This window comes from Acanthochromis polyacanthus, chromosome 10 (assembly GCF_021347895.1).
Source record: "Acanthochromis polyacanthus isolate Apoly-LR-REF ecotype Palm Island chromosome 10, KAUST_Apoly_ChrSc, whole genome shotgun sequence".
NCBI lineage: Eukaryota > Metazoa > Chordata > Actinopteri > Pomacentridae > Acanthochromis > Acanthochromis polyacanthus.
Window position 1 is genome coordinate 36,471,448 of NC_067122.1, and position 16,646 is coordinate 36,488,093.

The following is a 16,646-nucleotide window of genomic DNA, read 5'->3' on the forward strand; positions in this document are numbered from 1 at the left end:
GGAGCTCCAAACTCAAGGTGGAAAATTTCTGTTTTGACCTTGAAAACAATTATTTGAAAATCTTAAATACTTCCACTACTACTTTTTGTCAGCACTTTCTACTCCAGGAGCGTGCAGTTCACAGTTTTTCTCAGCCAAGGTATTTGGCTCTCTAGGCAGGGATTATTGACAAATGAGTTTGAAAACTGGTTTTATTAGTTTGTTAACACCCAAATAGTAATAATTACCCTTTATTTGCATTAACTCTGTCTCCTTAAAATTATATCTTGAAAGTACTATATAATTTGAAACAGTTTTACATTTGAAATATGGTGAAAATTTATAATGCATAAGTGTGGTCAGTGAGGTTGTTTGTCATGATTTTTTTTAATCTATATGTCTTTTTGACCCACTTATGGACGAGTGTAGGGTCCACTCACTGGAGCATCAACGTGTTAAAGAACATTTTTAAATGAAAATTTGTGTTAACACTTATGCTGAATATATCAACGAAATGTCTTCCTAATACAGTGTTCATTTGGTCTTCTGACAATATGGACTCATTCCTACTTGGACTACTGGTGAAGGTTGTAGAAACATCATGGTCTTGATTAAATATTGAAAAAAAATCAATAATGCATATTTACTCTGCTTTACATGCCAACCATCAGCCCTGAGCACCTCCCTGTGACTTATTTGCAATACAAGGACACAGTTAAGTGGAAATATACATCGCCATTAAACATAATTCACGCTTGCTACATTAAAACTGCATTAAGTGTTTGGTACTTTTTAGGAAACAGCATGTACCAGACTGAAAGAGACACAGAACAACCACAAACCACACCAGCATCTTTTGTTTTGGGTCATTTTTGTTGCTTATCGCCTCCTTGTGTTTATTTGAAGGCCCTTTGTAGTCGTTTTTCATCATTTTGCAGTCATGCAGTGTCTCATTTTGGTGGTTTTGAATCTTTTTGTGTCTCATTTTGTTGTCTTGTACTTCATTTGGTCGTGCTGCATCTGTTTATTGTGATCTTGTGTTTCATTTGTTCATTTTATGTCCTTCTTGGGGCTTGTTGAAGGTAATAACTGAGGAATTCCTTGTGCCCATTCAGTAATCCATTCATGGTTGGCTCTGAGTGCTGAGTCAGGATCTGAAGTACATTTTCCATCTTTTGATTGAGATTATGCATCTTCAACCATGATGTGAGTGAATACCTTTATTTTTCTTTTACCAACTGCTGAGGACTGACTGTGTCCTGAATTCTCTTCTCTCCCTAACGGATTCCTAAACTCTCCTTTTTGTTTTGTTTATAATGTACTTTTTAAATATGTCTGATTTTTACATTTTATCCAAAGTCCTTGGAAACACATTTACAGGGATAGTGGACAACTCTGCTGTTCTGAATATTTATTAACCTACTATGACATGATTTGTTAACAAGAATGTTACAACCATAGACAAAACACTGTAACAGAAAGCAACAATTTCTCTCTTTTTTAATCTTAATGTTGGAATTTAAACGCCAATTCCGATGATTTTCACACTCAATCTCTGTATTTTACTCTAGTGTCTTTTTGATACTGCCTTCTGTATAACTTTTTGAATACACCCCTGATACCAATGTTTGCAGAAATCACCGGGTTTGGTTTTAAAAATATTTCTTTGTTCTGTTTTTGACACTATGTACAGTCCATTTATTGATTACCTGGACCTTAATTACAGCTAATTATAGTTAATTATGCAAATATGCCGTCCTACTCCTCATGCATGATTTTCCGAGCACCAGCACACGTTGTATTGCTCTAAAATCAGTGTGTTTTCCTCGTTGTGCCTTCTACAATCCTCCAGGGTCCATGTGTGCTACACTGTACTGTTCTGTTTGGACTCTGCCACCGTTAATTAACCAGCAGGAATTGAACATAAGGAGGACAATCAACAGACAATAGACAGTCGCAGCTTTTTTTCACGTTCCAATTGCTTCTGCTGTAAAACTGAATTGATCCGCCTGTATAGACAATGAAGCAGGTGGCTTTGAGCCAAGACGGGCCACGGCTCGGATAAACTGCAGCCAGTGGAGATGAGATGTAGCCGAGAGTGTGGAATCATGCTTAACAGGTAAATATAGGTTCCTAAAATAACCGAAGAAGCGAGTGAAAATATGTGGAATTATAACGGCATTACGGAGCTGTGAAGTGAAGATGTGCAGGCCATCTGGGCTCAGTTCATCTGTCATCTTATCGTCTGCCTTCAGCTCGCTGGTTCTGCCCTCCACTTGGCAGAGATTCCTGCTGCACAGCTGGCTTTACAATCTCTCTCTGTCTGCCTCTCAATCATGGGAGCGTATACGCACCAGCAAGTGTTTGTGCTTCCACTTGCATGTGTGCTTGCTCACCTCATTCGTATGTGTGTGCAAACCCATAATATATGGAGCGTTTTCAAAGTATTTCTGACAATATCACAGTTACTGTAATGCAAAGACACCAAAATAGATCGAACCATTTGAACTGCTTACAAGAAAATGGCGCGCAGTTGTACTGAACGTGAAGGAATGTCAAAAACAAATCCATAAATCCACAATTAGAGATGGTTAAGATTAATATTATTGCACTAACTAAATCATTAAGTACATCTGCTATACATGATTCCTTCATAAATCACCGATCCAAAGCTGAAAAATGAAACTTTTTCACCTTTTTCAGAAGCACATTTGCTGATTGATTCCAGCACTCGGCAAAGCGCACATGTGTGTGTTTGTGTGAAAGTGTGTTTGCCCGGGGCAGTTCTGTGGGGAAGGCTATAATAGGTTTCCATTTTTACATATGTAGTGTAATGCTCCCTGGCAGCAGCAGGAGTGACAGTGTTTGAAAAGGTGCCTCACGTTTGAACTCATGTCACACTACATGCACCTGACTGGCAGGGTGCACTTACACTGCTTAACCTGTGCGTTTGTAACCTGCCAACATGTTTGCGTTATTGATCGTGGACGTGAGCGCGTATATCGCTGATGAGCTGCATTACAGGACAACTGAACTGATGCTTCTGTTCAGCAGATCTGAGCAAAATGCTATTCTTCTCTGGCATTAATACAGCGAAGGCTTGGTTCTCCAGTGGTGAGAGCTAAAGACTGTTGTTGCTGTAGTGAGGTTATCACCACTGAGGACTGAGAGGCATTTTCAGAGGTCCTGGAGTATGTGATTTCAAAAGACACTGAGTTCACCAGGCCAAACACTCGAACGTTACAAAAAAAAAAACATTCTACCAATAAATGTAACCTTAAGAGCACCAGAATGTAATAGCAACATCTTAGAGCAAAAAAAAGAGTGAATCTGCACTCATCTTTCGCATCCTCATGTAAATAAATTTGCACCATTGACCAATAACAAACCATCTTGGCAGTAATGACCTTTGAGCAGCAGGGAGCCAGAACAGACGAAGCAATCAGTCATAGATTTAGCTGTGTTGCAAGATCAACTTTTATTTAACCTTCTCTGCTGGAGCAAAACGCTCCATCAAAGTTATGAGACAGGAGTCGATGGTACAGATATATAAACTGGGTTGCCAACTTTCAGCTACCTACCAGCTGGAGTGAGAATCAGAGAAGGCCGAGGAGGGGAGGAGGGTGATGGTAAATTAGCCAAGAAGAAGATGCTGCTGTGTACTCGGAGGGAAAAACCTTCACCCATAGGCAAGACATTTATAATTCATTTAACACCAAAAAATCTGTCAATGTGTGATGATTATTTAACTACAGCCACTTATAGCACCATAAAACTGTTAGTGGACGATCTGCTGACAAATTTTGTTAAACAGACGAGCAAGTTCTACATATAGTTATAGGAATGTATAAATAAACTAGAAAAGCACTCAGAGAGTGCAGACCTCCGCCAAGGACAGAGAGGAAAACAGGAAACCCATGCAGTAAAGGATCAGGAGCTGGAATCAAACCTGCGTCTCTGACACAGTTCTATTTACGAATCACCTTCTTAACCAGTTAAGCTATCTGGACACCTTGCTCCAATTTGTTGGACGACATACTAACCTATGATGTTTTTGTCATATTTTGGACCACATACTAAAAGATACTAAAAAATTCAAAGTGATCCAGAATCCAGGATCCTTTCCGGATTACCACCAAAATTAAATCAGCTCTTCCTCTTACCATAGTCTACATCCCCTCAAAATTTCATCTGAATCTGCCCAGACGTTTTTGAGTTATCTTGCTGACAGACAGACAGACAGACGCCGGGTGTCACATAACCTCCTTGGCGGAGGTATCCTGTTGCAAGAAAGAAAACTGAAAAATATCTGTCAAAAAAGGATATAAAGCCTCTGTTGTGTCATGTGAGTAAACACACAACTGCATCCTGCTGCTGTCCAAAGCTACACAAAGCTATTACAGACTCTATCTCCATCACAGTAAAGTTGCATTTTTAAAGAAATTTTGGTTGTAGTTGTGAAACTGTAGGGAAAAGTGAATGATGCAATGCTCATAAAAGATGTTTTATGACTCTATGTGTGCTCCTGCCAACTAAATGCATGCAAACTGTGTCTTTTGCAATCTCAATGTGGAGCTGAAATGTGTACAAAAGCCTGATGTTGGGACTTTGTCCTGTGAGCAGAGAAAGACTCTTTTTAATAAATTAGGGACTCTGAGGCTTCCTCTTGTTTGGCATCGGTTTGGGCAGTGAGAGTGTGAGACTGAAAGCGGCTGTGTTGTGCCAAAAGCATGAGAGTTGGCAACCCTGATGTAAATTGTGTGAACTAATTGTCCTGTTAGCAACCAACCCCATATTATCCTAATTGATAGTCAACAAGGCAGTTGTATCTACAAGCTACTGAAACTGTGGACTGTATGTAAAAGGTGGACGTAGCCTCCTGGTCTGAAAAGTAAAGCAGAAGTGCAGATGCAGAAGTCACTTTAACCGCCAGTGGGGGTGACTCTTCTGGTTGCAAAATACACCGATCAGGCATAACATTATGACCACTTGTCTAATAGTGTGTTGTTCACCCTTATGTCATCAAAAAGGGTCTGAACCATTGGGTCTGGACCAGAGGATCTTTCAAGATGTCCTGTGAGGTCTGGCACCAGAACATTAGCAGTGGATCCTTTGGGTGCTCTGGTTTGTGCAGTGGGGAGTCTGGAAATCAAACTTGTTCCACTACATGCTGATGATGTTTGATCAGAATGGTGTTTTGAAAGTTTAGAGGTCAAATCAACATCTTGGGCGATTGTCGTGTTCCTCCAGATATTCCTGATTGATGTTTTTGCGATGTGGTGGGGTGTAACTTCCTGCATGGGTAGGCCAGTGACATTTAGGTTTGCTATTTGCATGAGGGAGTGTGCTTGGCCTGTGATGGGGTCTATTTGGGTGTCTAAGTCTCGTCAACATGGATGAAAAAATCCAAGATTTTCCAGTAGAACACCACATAGTACCAATATGATCAGTGTTATTCATTTCACCTGTCAGTGGTTTTAATGTTGTGGCTGATCTGTGTAAGTCTGATTGTATAGACGTCTATGAGGAAATGACTTCTTCTCACTTGATCTGCCACCTTATTAAAAATGTTCCGAATGATGTTATGGTCTCACTAGCTAGTGAGCAGTCTCCTTCAATACAGCATGATGCTCTTTTTGGAAATGATGTTGCTGTGATGAACAAAACAGACAATAAAGCAGGTCATGTTTTAGGGTAGGGTGACCTTATAACTGACAAGTTGTTACTGTATTGTCGAGCATAGTGTCCTTGAGTTAAGATCCATCTATCCCTCACTTATCAAGTCCAAATTTCAAAGTCACAGTAGTCTACAAACCAGTGAGTGATGTCCTAATAGATGCGCTGCTACATCTGTCTTTTTAATAAAGTCTGTGATGGTAAGTAGCTAGTGCTAGAATGCTTTAGATGACTTACTTGCAGTTAGCTCATTCTGCGTTAACACAATGTTCAGAAGCTTCTGGTACTACTTAACCTGGCTGTGCTCCCTTCTGGTGTGGCCAGGGGTTTAGATATAACTGTGGCAATTGTTGTCAACTTTGATTTAGAGACCTTTCAGAATTCTTCAGTCTTTCATTTCTTCCCCCCCCCCCAAATTAAGCATTTAGCAAGATAGATATTGTTTTTCCTCTCTGTATCTACTGTCCTGTCGTGTTCAGTTGTGGAAGAAAGGAGCAGCACATTCAGTCGACCACACTATAACTACCATAGACATGGACATGTGCAAACAGTGTTATCAAAGATCCCAACAGAAACTGTGAGCTGTGTTAGAGAAAAAAAAAAGTGGGAAAGAGCTTTTGTTTCTTCTAACTCTCTCTCTGAGAAATATAGCCGTAGTCACAGTAATTTTTGGTCTTTAACTCATGCATATTTATCAGGCGATGTCACAGTTTTAAAATCAATATATTGGGGATGCAGAGCAGCAGCTTGGACATGACTTTAAAGTGAGCGTTGATTTACATGTAGTCTTAAGATTCAGTAACTATTTCCTATTCATTCTATGACCTGACAACAAAAACAGACAAATACATAAATGAGAACAGCTTCACAGGGAATTCAGCTGTATTTCAGAATTAAAATATAATATATGTGAGCACAGAGAGCATGAGAGAAGCAAACAGACACTACGGGCTAACACTGGTCAACGTTAGGCAAAATGCTAATATCATGCTGGTGAATTACTGAATGATGTAATTTAACAACATCTAACAGCTTGTCATGCAGTCTTTACCTACTTTCGCAGGTGGCAACACAATCAAGTGCTTTCAGACCGGCGTATCTCAAAGCATAAAAGTCACTATTTTCTCCATATCCGTCTCTTTTTCCTCTTGTCTTGGTATGTTAATGAATTACAGTCAGAAAACTTCGGCACAAGGACAACTTTTTGTGCTCACGTTGAAAATTTTTAGCTCACATGTTCACTTCAAAATGGTGCCTGGGGGAGATTTTTTGTCCATTCATGTCCGTATTTTCCCCCCGACTTGCAATGTATGCAATGACACCCCCTTTTAAGAGAACATCGGAGCTGAGAAAAGACAGCAGAACAGCTATTCGCAGAATTAGGGGGCAAGATTTCTCCTCACTAGCTAATATTAATTTTACTCAAAAATACTTCTACGATGCCTAAAACATTGTGTTGTGTTTCCTGTTTTGTGCACTGAGCACAGGACACACCGAGTTGACAGCCGGCATCTGCAACCTGTTTTCGCTATTGATCACGAAAAGCAAGCACATTCATCTTTGTTGAGTTATACTATATTGAGCTATTGATTTCCCCATGTCTGAAGTGTTTTGAGTCATTGCTCATCCCAGTTATGAATACACAGGACCTGTAAATCAAACAGCTCTCCGTAAACACACATGCAACGCAATTCACAACAGAACCGAGTAAAATAACGTTACCCATACAGTATCTCCACTAGTTACTACTAGTATTTCTGCTATTTAAAATAATTACAGTAAAAATCCATATCACTGCTAATGATTCTTCTCAGCAGGGTGATGAAGGATGCACGCAGGATATAATGGACTAAACAGAAGCAGATTGTAAAGATTACAGAGCGGCAATATAAAACGCTGTAATATACACTGTGGTGGGATGATGGGGTGGGTGGCTGTACGTGTGCGAGTGTGGCAGCAGAATAACGATTGGTATGTGGGTGAGGCTGTCAGAGCAAGGATTAAAAAGAAAAAAAAGTGTGTCTGTATGGATGGTGTGAGAAGTGTGGGTGAGACAGTGTGTGTTGCTTTCCGTGGGGGATATAGCCGGTGGATCGCTCGCAGCATCTCCAGTCCCGGCGTCCCCGTGGATGCATGTGTGTGCGGCGTTCGCTAGATTGGGCTGCAGAGTGAATGGGCTCATTAGCGGTAGCAGAGTAACACATGGCCTGGGGCACACACAGACACACAACGCACACTCCCTCTCTCCCTCTCTCTCTCTTTCGCTGTCTGGCTGCCTCGCTCGCTCGCACACAGTCGCACTCCAGACTTGCATACTAATGCCCTCTTTTATAAACGAGCCTCATTTATAAAAGATTCTTATATTCTTTTGCCTGGACTCCTTCAACACAATCCCCAGCAAAAGAGGAACTTATGAAAAATTGATCTCAGTGCCAAAATCAGCTGTTTACACGAGTTCTCTCCAATGTTCTGTGATGTTACAGCATTTTTTTCTCTCTCTCTAATGATTAAGTAGGTGACATGTTCCCTCAAGATGTTAACTCTTAACAAGAAGACAATAATGTGTAGCCCACACAGCACTGAATGACAAATTAAAGAATCTTTAAAATAATGGAAACGGGCGGCAACACCTCCAGAAAAGTTATCATTGATGACAATGTTTCATTAACGTCGTCCCCAGCCAATTACAGTTACTTTTAGCAGCAGGAGAGCCTCATACCTCAACCCATATTTTAGATTAATTAGATAATGAAAAAAAATACAAATACGCACATCTCCTGAGAAAACTCGACGCATCTGACTAAACATCTCTTAAGATATTAGTTTAATCACAGCCTAAGCTTGTAATTGTGATATCAAAAGACATTTTTTTCCTGTAAATGTAAAAAAATAAATAAATAAAATCAGGGTACCAGTCGGCACTGCCTTTTGTTCCCTAAATTTCCACAAAAAGTCCTCAAACCAGAGAGGCTGTAGAGGTCGTTTGCTTCTCCCCTCTGACTGGGACCCACAGGAGTGTTTCCTGAATTAGCATCAGCAGGTTATAGAGCACAGATATTTTTCACCTTTCTTTGGTAAAGTGGCTGAGGTAAAAATCAGGGTTTGGATTTAAGAAGAGGACTTTTGTTTTCATGGCGGTTTTGGAACAGTCACAGTTACAAGTAACTCCTAGTACCAGTTTGAAATCTGAAATGATCCTTAAATGGAAACAAATGTTGTGCTGACCCATCCATCCACCCCAACCTCCTCCCTATGCGGTATTTTTGCCTCTATGACTTCACCACTTTATTCCTTCCTTTACTCCTATTATATTTTCTATAGCCAATAAATGATGCTGTCTGAGTAACAAATAATTATGGGCTGCATGCATTGGTTTCTATGGAGGACAGCATGTCAATTTTGTAAATGATGACAAAAGCAGATTGTGCAGTTTTGTGCAGTTACTGTCCACCAGATGTGGTCATTTCTTACTCATATCTTCAGTGTAATTTAAATAAATCTGAATGATGCTGACCAGCTGGACAAATGTAGCTTCTTGCAACAAATCCAATGTCAGTATCTGCTAAATAATTTTGAATTTCAACATTAAATTCCCTTCCACCACTATAGATGTGCATCTTTAGTCTTTTCTTAAATCAAGGACAGCCAAACCCAAAGAATGAGGAATTAATTTAGGTCCCTATTCTATATCATATTAAAGGATTATTATGATAAATACATTAACATGTGTGCAGAATTTATATATCACACCTGCTTGAGGCCGACATAACGAATAGCTACAGTTGTGCGTTTAATCTAATACAGTAAAAAGTACATTTATTTGTGTAATATTGTATAAATTAACACTCAACAAAAGTACAAGTACCTAAAAATTGCACTCATGTACGTTACATTCCGCTAAACCCGGATAACCTAACAACACAATGCTTGAAATATCTCAAAGCAAAATTAAAGAACAAAGTGCTGCACTCTTGAATGAACATCAGAATGCCAACATGTTAAAACTGTGTTAAGCTGTAATGAGAGTGCATTTAATAAAAGGGGCCTGAAGACGTTGTACTCGCTGACCTTCAAACATCAAGTGTGCACGCATGTACACAAGGCTGAATGTTTCCTCCTTTGCGTGCAGAGACCCTCTTCAGGTCTGAGAAAGTTTCTGCTCCACAAACAGTGAGTACAAAGGACATCTGCTGTCTAAATGCAAATGTTACAGACTGGAGTGTGTGAGTGTGGGCTGCTGACTGGGTTTATCAAGTGGGCACCTGTCATCACAGATATTTCAGTGAATTAGAGCCACTACACCTCCAGAAGCCTTAGCACTGACTGCATTTGCAATAACCTTCAACTATTACGACTCCTTAATGAATCTTGCATCCTCATGAAACACTTAAGCAGCAGCATCCAGTAGCTTAAATCTGCCCGTCTTTTAGATTTAAGGTGGGAAATAATACATCTGTACACTCCTGCTGAGGGGCTATGCGGACTGACTGTGGTTTACAGTGTATTTGACCTTAACAGTGCCTTCAAAAACCACAGCTATGTCATCTGTATGTTTCAAGATTTAAAAAAAAAAAGTCTTTCTAGCTTGTTTTTTGACTGACAATGAAACGCTTCGTTGCATTTCCTCTGCAAAAGAAATACTGACCACCAGGAATATATGGGCTTAACTTACTTTCTGTGACACACTACCATCTTAAGAGCTTGTATATGCAAAATGTGCAGGTCTTTGCTCTGTTATTTTGAGCCATAAAAGATGTGAAATGGAGATAAATGTTAGAACACAGTCTGGCTATTTGTCTTACCTCAGAGCTGTGCCTCTGGCTTTGGGCTTGTCAGACACCTGTCAACACACAAAGACAAAAACAAAAGGGATGTTCAGACATTACGTTTGAAATTTCAGGACAAACTGCGCCAACAACATTAAAAAAAAAGAACAGGAGTGAATCTTATCAGCAGCGTACAGTGAATGCGATTAGTCATTTTCAGGTTTTTAGAAAAAACTCCACACTGTGATTGATTCAGTAATTCTGTGATCAGCAGTGAAGACGAATGGTTTGATTCGAATCAATTCTCTGCACAGTGTCAATTAATTGATTTGTTCATTAATTAGATTAAGTTCAATTAGATTAAATTACAGCAGCCACTGAGTAAACAAAGAATCGACCAAATCAGCGCTGTCAGGAGAAAACTGTAAACAGGTTTTAACGAGCATCAGAACCAGCTGCATCTTCATCTTTGTCACAACACTTTATTAGGACACCCAGCCGTTTGTTCAGCCACAAACAGAAGAACATCCAGGGAAATCCTTCATCACAAACACTGAATGCGTAAATGTGGCAACACCAACACCACAGTCTCAAACATTTACAGTAAAATCAGTAAAAACGTCTAAAAAGTAAAACACTGTCCATATTCACTGTATTCTACATCACTGTAAGTATTTGTTTAATATAAATTTAAAAACTTCACGAGTCCACATATTTCTGTCTGTTTTAATCAGATTTTGCCATCAGTGGTGACAAGAGATAATACTATGGAGAGGTCCAAAAAACTAAATGAAAAATGCATAATAAATAAATGCAAGTGATCATTTGGACAATCAAGCCACAATAATTTGAGATAAACTATTGTTTGTAGTCTATTTTGAGAATAAATAACGATAAACAAGTATATCATCAATAGAGAAAATTAAAATAGTTATAAATATTGACTGGTGTATTCTGTTACTAACCTATAATAAATACTACTACAAAACAATATAATAGCTATGTTAAGACTGCTCCTTTGTGTTGGCATTATGCTTTTCTTTCAAAAATAAGGACATCTCTAAGTAACCCCAAACTTTTGAGCACTAGTGTATATATATGTATTTATATATATATCAACTGTAATTTTTGTTAACTTTGGTGTACTTCTGTTCAGCAGTGAAATAAATATTCAGATCCTTTACTTAAGTACAAGTACCACTACAGCACTGTCAACAACACTCCACTGCCAGTTAAAGTGCTTCATGAAATATCTGTCGTCAGCAGCAGCATATAAGAAGAGTTCATTTGCAAAAACAGATAAGTCCGTTTTGATAAATAGTCAGAAAACTTTTTTTATTGTTTACTTGAGATAATATCAATCAAACTGAAGTTGAGTGGATTTGACTCAGTAGAAAAATACATGACAAAATAGAGAAAAAATAAATTATTAGTGTTATTATTATTATTATTATCCCAAGTAATAAAAAAATGAGTTTTCTGAAAATGGAGTTACCTGTTTCTGCAAATGAACTCTTCATATGTATTTTATTCAAAATGTAGCTAAAGTATTAAAGTGAAAGTATGATTTTGTCCCTCTGATGCAGTATTATATACAACATGACTGGTTTAATAATCATGAAGCATCAGAGTGTCAGCAGTGTGTCACTGCTGAAGCTGCTGCTGGTTTGAACTACTTTATATCCAGTTTTATAAACAAAGATGTCAGATAAATCTGAGGGTCCAAACATGATTAATGTGAGAACAACAAAGCTCTGATCCACAAATCTGTCCTGGATTTTTCAATAGTCTTCGATTTCTGGTGGGATATTGAATCAGTGGAACATTTATTGAAATGTGAGAAGTTTATAGAGAAAAATCTGCATTTGGAGACGATGACATCTGAAACGGGAAAGGTTTTGTGAACGCTGGTTTAATCTTTAACTTTGTATTGTATTTAGAACCTATTGCATCATCCATTATGTTAAAGGAAATGATATTAATATAATGCCGTCTACTCTTAATTTACATTAGCCAGATTATACTGAACAAGGCTAGTTCAGTATTTTACATTTAACAAAGCTGCAGAATAAATGGCAGACTGCACTAATTGATACAACATGAAGCCGCAATCTACCTTTCACCCTCTTAAACCTTCACTCCTCTTAAACTGGCTTTTCTCTCCTCAGTCAGCTCCTTTTCTCTTCCTGTCCTCCGTAAGAAGAGAAGGGCTCCTTGTCATTAAAAGGACAAGAAAACCTCTCTATTTTCTCATTATCCTCTCTTCCTTCATCCCCTCCTTCCCTTGTTTCCTCGCTGCCCTCTCTCTTCACCCCAGCCTCTGTTCATGCCTTTATTTCTATTCATACTTTTCCTCTTTTCAGCCAAAGAATGAGGTGATTAAGTTTGTCAGCGGAGCCTTTTCTAACCCCCTCAAACCCGTCTCCCTCATCCTCTCCTCCTCCCTCCATCACCTCCCAGTCAATTTTGTACATGACTACATCAATTACAATAACAAAACAAAAACAGTAAACTCAATTTCTGCAAATATCGGCAATTAATTTCTCTTCAAGCACTGTGGGCCAACAATTAACATGAATTAGTCAAACAAAAACGGGACCTTTTCTCGCCTCTGGCTTGTTGTTTCTCTCTCTCTCTTGGAATAAGGTGATTAACTGGACCAGTGAAGTTTCTGATGGATCGATGCGGAGCTGCAGGCTAGAACAACAAACCTCCTCAGATCTTTGGCTTTGGGAGACTTGCAGGGCTCACAGAGAGGATCTATGTGTGAATATATTTAGCTAGCTGGTGGCTTTACTCGGATTTAAATAAAGAACAACCCAACCGGCTTTTACTGTATTCACACAAGCTCCTCTGTTACGGCACATCTGGAAGTATTGCTCCTGACACAATGAAAAGCCGTTTCACCGAAAACAAGACAATTCAGACCTTAAAGCTTTCAGAGATGTGTGTGATTTTATTTCGAAAAATCTCCGTATCCTCCTCTCTGCTCTTTTCTCACGTGGGTGCAACACATCACTATGTTTCACAGCAGGCCCGGCAATACAGTTTTAACAAGGCTTTAGACACCCCCACACCATCTTGAACAGTGACTGAACAATGAATTCTTTGCTTGTCTTTACGCCGTCGCTTTAGTTTGCGTGAGAGACTTTATAAAGGATTTCTAACACCTGAACGCCGAGTTCAAAATCCTGAATTTTCTGATGCAACTCTTGCGCAGGGCTTGCATTGACTGAAAATGTAGCAGCTACTGGATTTTCACTAGTGGAAAACAAAGAGATTCTACAGGCCGCATTTTTAGCATCTTCCCATCGGCTGCCAGTTGGATTTGACACAGACAGTCCGAGTTCCCGAAGACTTGTGTCTGCATTCACAAACACTAATCTGTCCTACATGTCCAGTCCACCTCACCTCCGTCCTGTATTACCAATCATGTACAGCAGATAAGACACAAAATGAGCAAATGTCGTTCTTTCCCACATGCCAGCCAAGATATGAGATGCCTCTATTTACTCACCTGCCTTTAAGTCCATGTAGTCACTCCTCTCCCTTCCATTTACTGGGTACCCTTGTGAACTCATCGATCGATACCTTTCCATACCTCACACATGCCTGTTTGCGGTAGTTTGTGCTGACTGTCTGGTTTGCTCTGACCCTTTGTTACATGTTATCACCATTTCAAGGTTTATTAGCAGCCTCTGCACTTTGCTTTTTTCCCTGGATGATTTTGCTGCTTCTCTATGAAAAAAAAAAGAAGAAGCTGGACACAACGCACCAACTTGATTTGTAATACACAGCCCATACCACTGGACATAATCGGAGCTCTGAGGTGCAGCACCTATCATTACCCTGAGAATAAACAAATGATGAGGTGTGTTTACTTCATCACAGCAGCCGCCTGGCAGAACTGGTGATTATACAGACAGAAAGTGAGTGAAAAATACCACATGTAGCTAGGAATAAGCATAATTATTCCCAAAAACCTCCTGTTTGAGCTCCTTTAATTAAAGCTGTGCTCCATGCAGTGTTTTGACCCTTGTCCTTTAAGCCTCTTTTCTCTGCCAACATGCACTTTTTTTTAGATTTTCTTTATTCACGACGCATTGCACATTTACACCAACCAAAACTGTGATTTGAGGTCACTCTAGAACTGCATGCTTCAGTTGGAGGGTGCCATTAAACTGGTAAAGGTCAGCGCTGCTCACTTCAGTACCACACTGCTGGCAGATGTAGACTCAGTATGCTTAAAGGTAACTCAAACAGAGCTGTGCTTAAATTGTTTCCCACTACAGTGCAATATTTGAGAACTTAATGTATTGTTTTCTTCATAAAACACACAACAAATCAGATATGTCCATCATGCATTTACATCTGTGTTTCCTTGTTAGCAATCCTCTTGCTGTATTTTTTGATGTATTACCAATATTGACAATTGATCAATAAAAGACTAATTTGTCACGCGTAATTTTCTACGTGTGAAAAATTGCCATTTCCCCGTGACTCGTGTGGTTATTACAAAATGCATGACATACTTTGAACTTGAAAACATTCAATCAATTCATTGTTTTTTAAATTCAGCCACCTAAAGTTCTACTTCAAACTAAAGGACAAAATACACTGCAAGTTTAGCAATATTCTCCTTCAAAAACATCGATTTCAACAAAGGGGTTTTCTTTTTATAATCTCATATTATCAAATGTGTCACACAGAAAACGTCTGCATTCCAGTGGCTCTGTAGATGTAGACTCAGTATGCTTAAAGGTATCTGAAACAGTTTTGCTTAAATTGTTTCTCACTACAGTGATTTATTCGAGCCATTAATGTTGTATGCTTTCTTCACAAAACACACAACAAATCAGATATGTCCATGCTGCATTCACATCCCTTTTCTTGTTAGCAGTCCTTTTGCAGTACACGCTAAAATGCAAACAAAATTTGGACTAATGCACAAAACCACTGCTCTGTGTCCTTATTAGAGGTCAAACAGTCCACAGTATAGCTTTAACTATGCATTTTGGGATCCATCAAGAGCACAGATATTATTCCAGGTGCTACTGAGTCCACTATTGCCAGAGGAGATTATTACACTTTATGAAGTATCAGTCCTTTTAAGCCTCGGGGTGCAGCGGTGCTACATCACATAGCAAAGGCTGCATATTTAATGAGAGGCTGTTTAAACACTCATGTGCACTGATTAGCCACAATGTTAAAACCACTGACAGCTGACTGGCTCACATCATGTTCTCCTGGTGAACCTGGTTACTGGCTGTTACATGGATGCTACTTTGAGATGACAATACACCCGAGTACACTGTGAAAACTGCTCTGCAATGGATCAAGGAACACAACAAAGAGCCCAAAATGTTGACATCAAAGCTCTGAACATCTCAAGCTGAACAAGCATCAGGTAGCACCAAAACATGCCCGATCACTGGAGGCCTCACCCTTCACCCCACAGGACCGAAACCATCTGCTGCCAATGATTTCATTCCAGACACAGCAGGACCCCTCCAGAGATTCTGTGTCCGTGCCCTGACAATTCAAATGCAGCATGAAGGTGACCTAAACAATATTTGGCAATATTTTTAATGCTGTGACTGATAAGAGTAGTCTGACAGTGAGATGAGATCCATCCATCCATCCATCCATCCATCCTCTACACACCGCTTTATCCTCATTAGGGTCGCGGGGGGTGCTGTAGCCTATCCCAGCTGACTCGGGCGAAGGCAGGGGACACCCTGGACAGGTCACCAGTCTGTCACAGGGCTACATATACAGACAAACAATCACACTCACATTCACACCTACGGACAATTTAGAATAATCAATTAACCTCAGCACATTTTTGGACTGTGGGAGGAAGCCGGAGTACCCGGAGAAAACCCACGCATGCACAGAGAGAACATGCAAACTTCATGCAGAAAGATCCCAGGCCCACCCCGGGATTTGAACCAGGGATCTTCTTGCTGCAAGGCGAAAGTGCTAACCACTGCATCACTGAGCAGCCCGTGAGATGAGATGTATGAGAATATAGTAGATCTCCTAAGCTTTTCTGTCTTTGACCCTCAAAACAACTGACACCTGAGACTCACAATAAATGTAGGTATAATGACAACACAAAGAAACAGCCATATTATAACCATAATATTATTTTATACTAGTATTTGATACAGGTTAGTAGCAAAATACATCAATCAAAGCAATGTGCACTACCGTTCAAAAGTT

At 39.6% G+C, this 16,646-nt stretch overlaps 1 protein-coding gene across 2 annotated transcripts in view; it reads right to left on the minus strand.

Moving 5' to 3' along the window:
- aff2 (AF4/FMR2 family, member 2) overlaps positions 1 to 16,646 on the minus strand; it is a 241,069-nt gene that overhangs the window by 58,525 nt on the left and 165,898 nt on the right. For both annotated transcript variants that reach the window (XM_051954950.1, XM_051954949.1), the window contains exon 10: positions 10,458 to 10,495. In XM_051954950.1, coding sequence (XP_051810910.1) covers positions 10,458 to 10,495 — 38 coding nt within the window. The remainder of the gene's footprint in view (positions 1 to 10,457; positions 10,496 to 16,646) is intronic.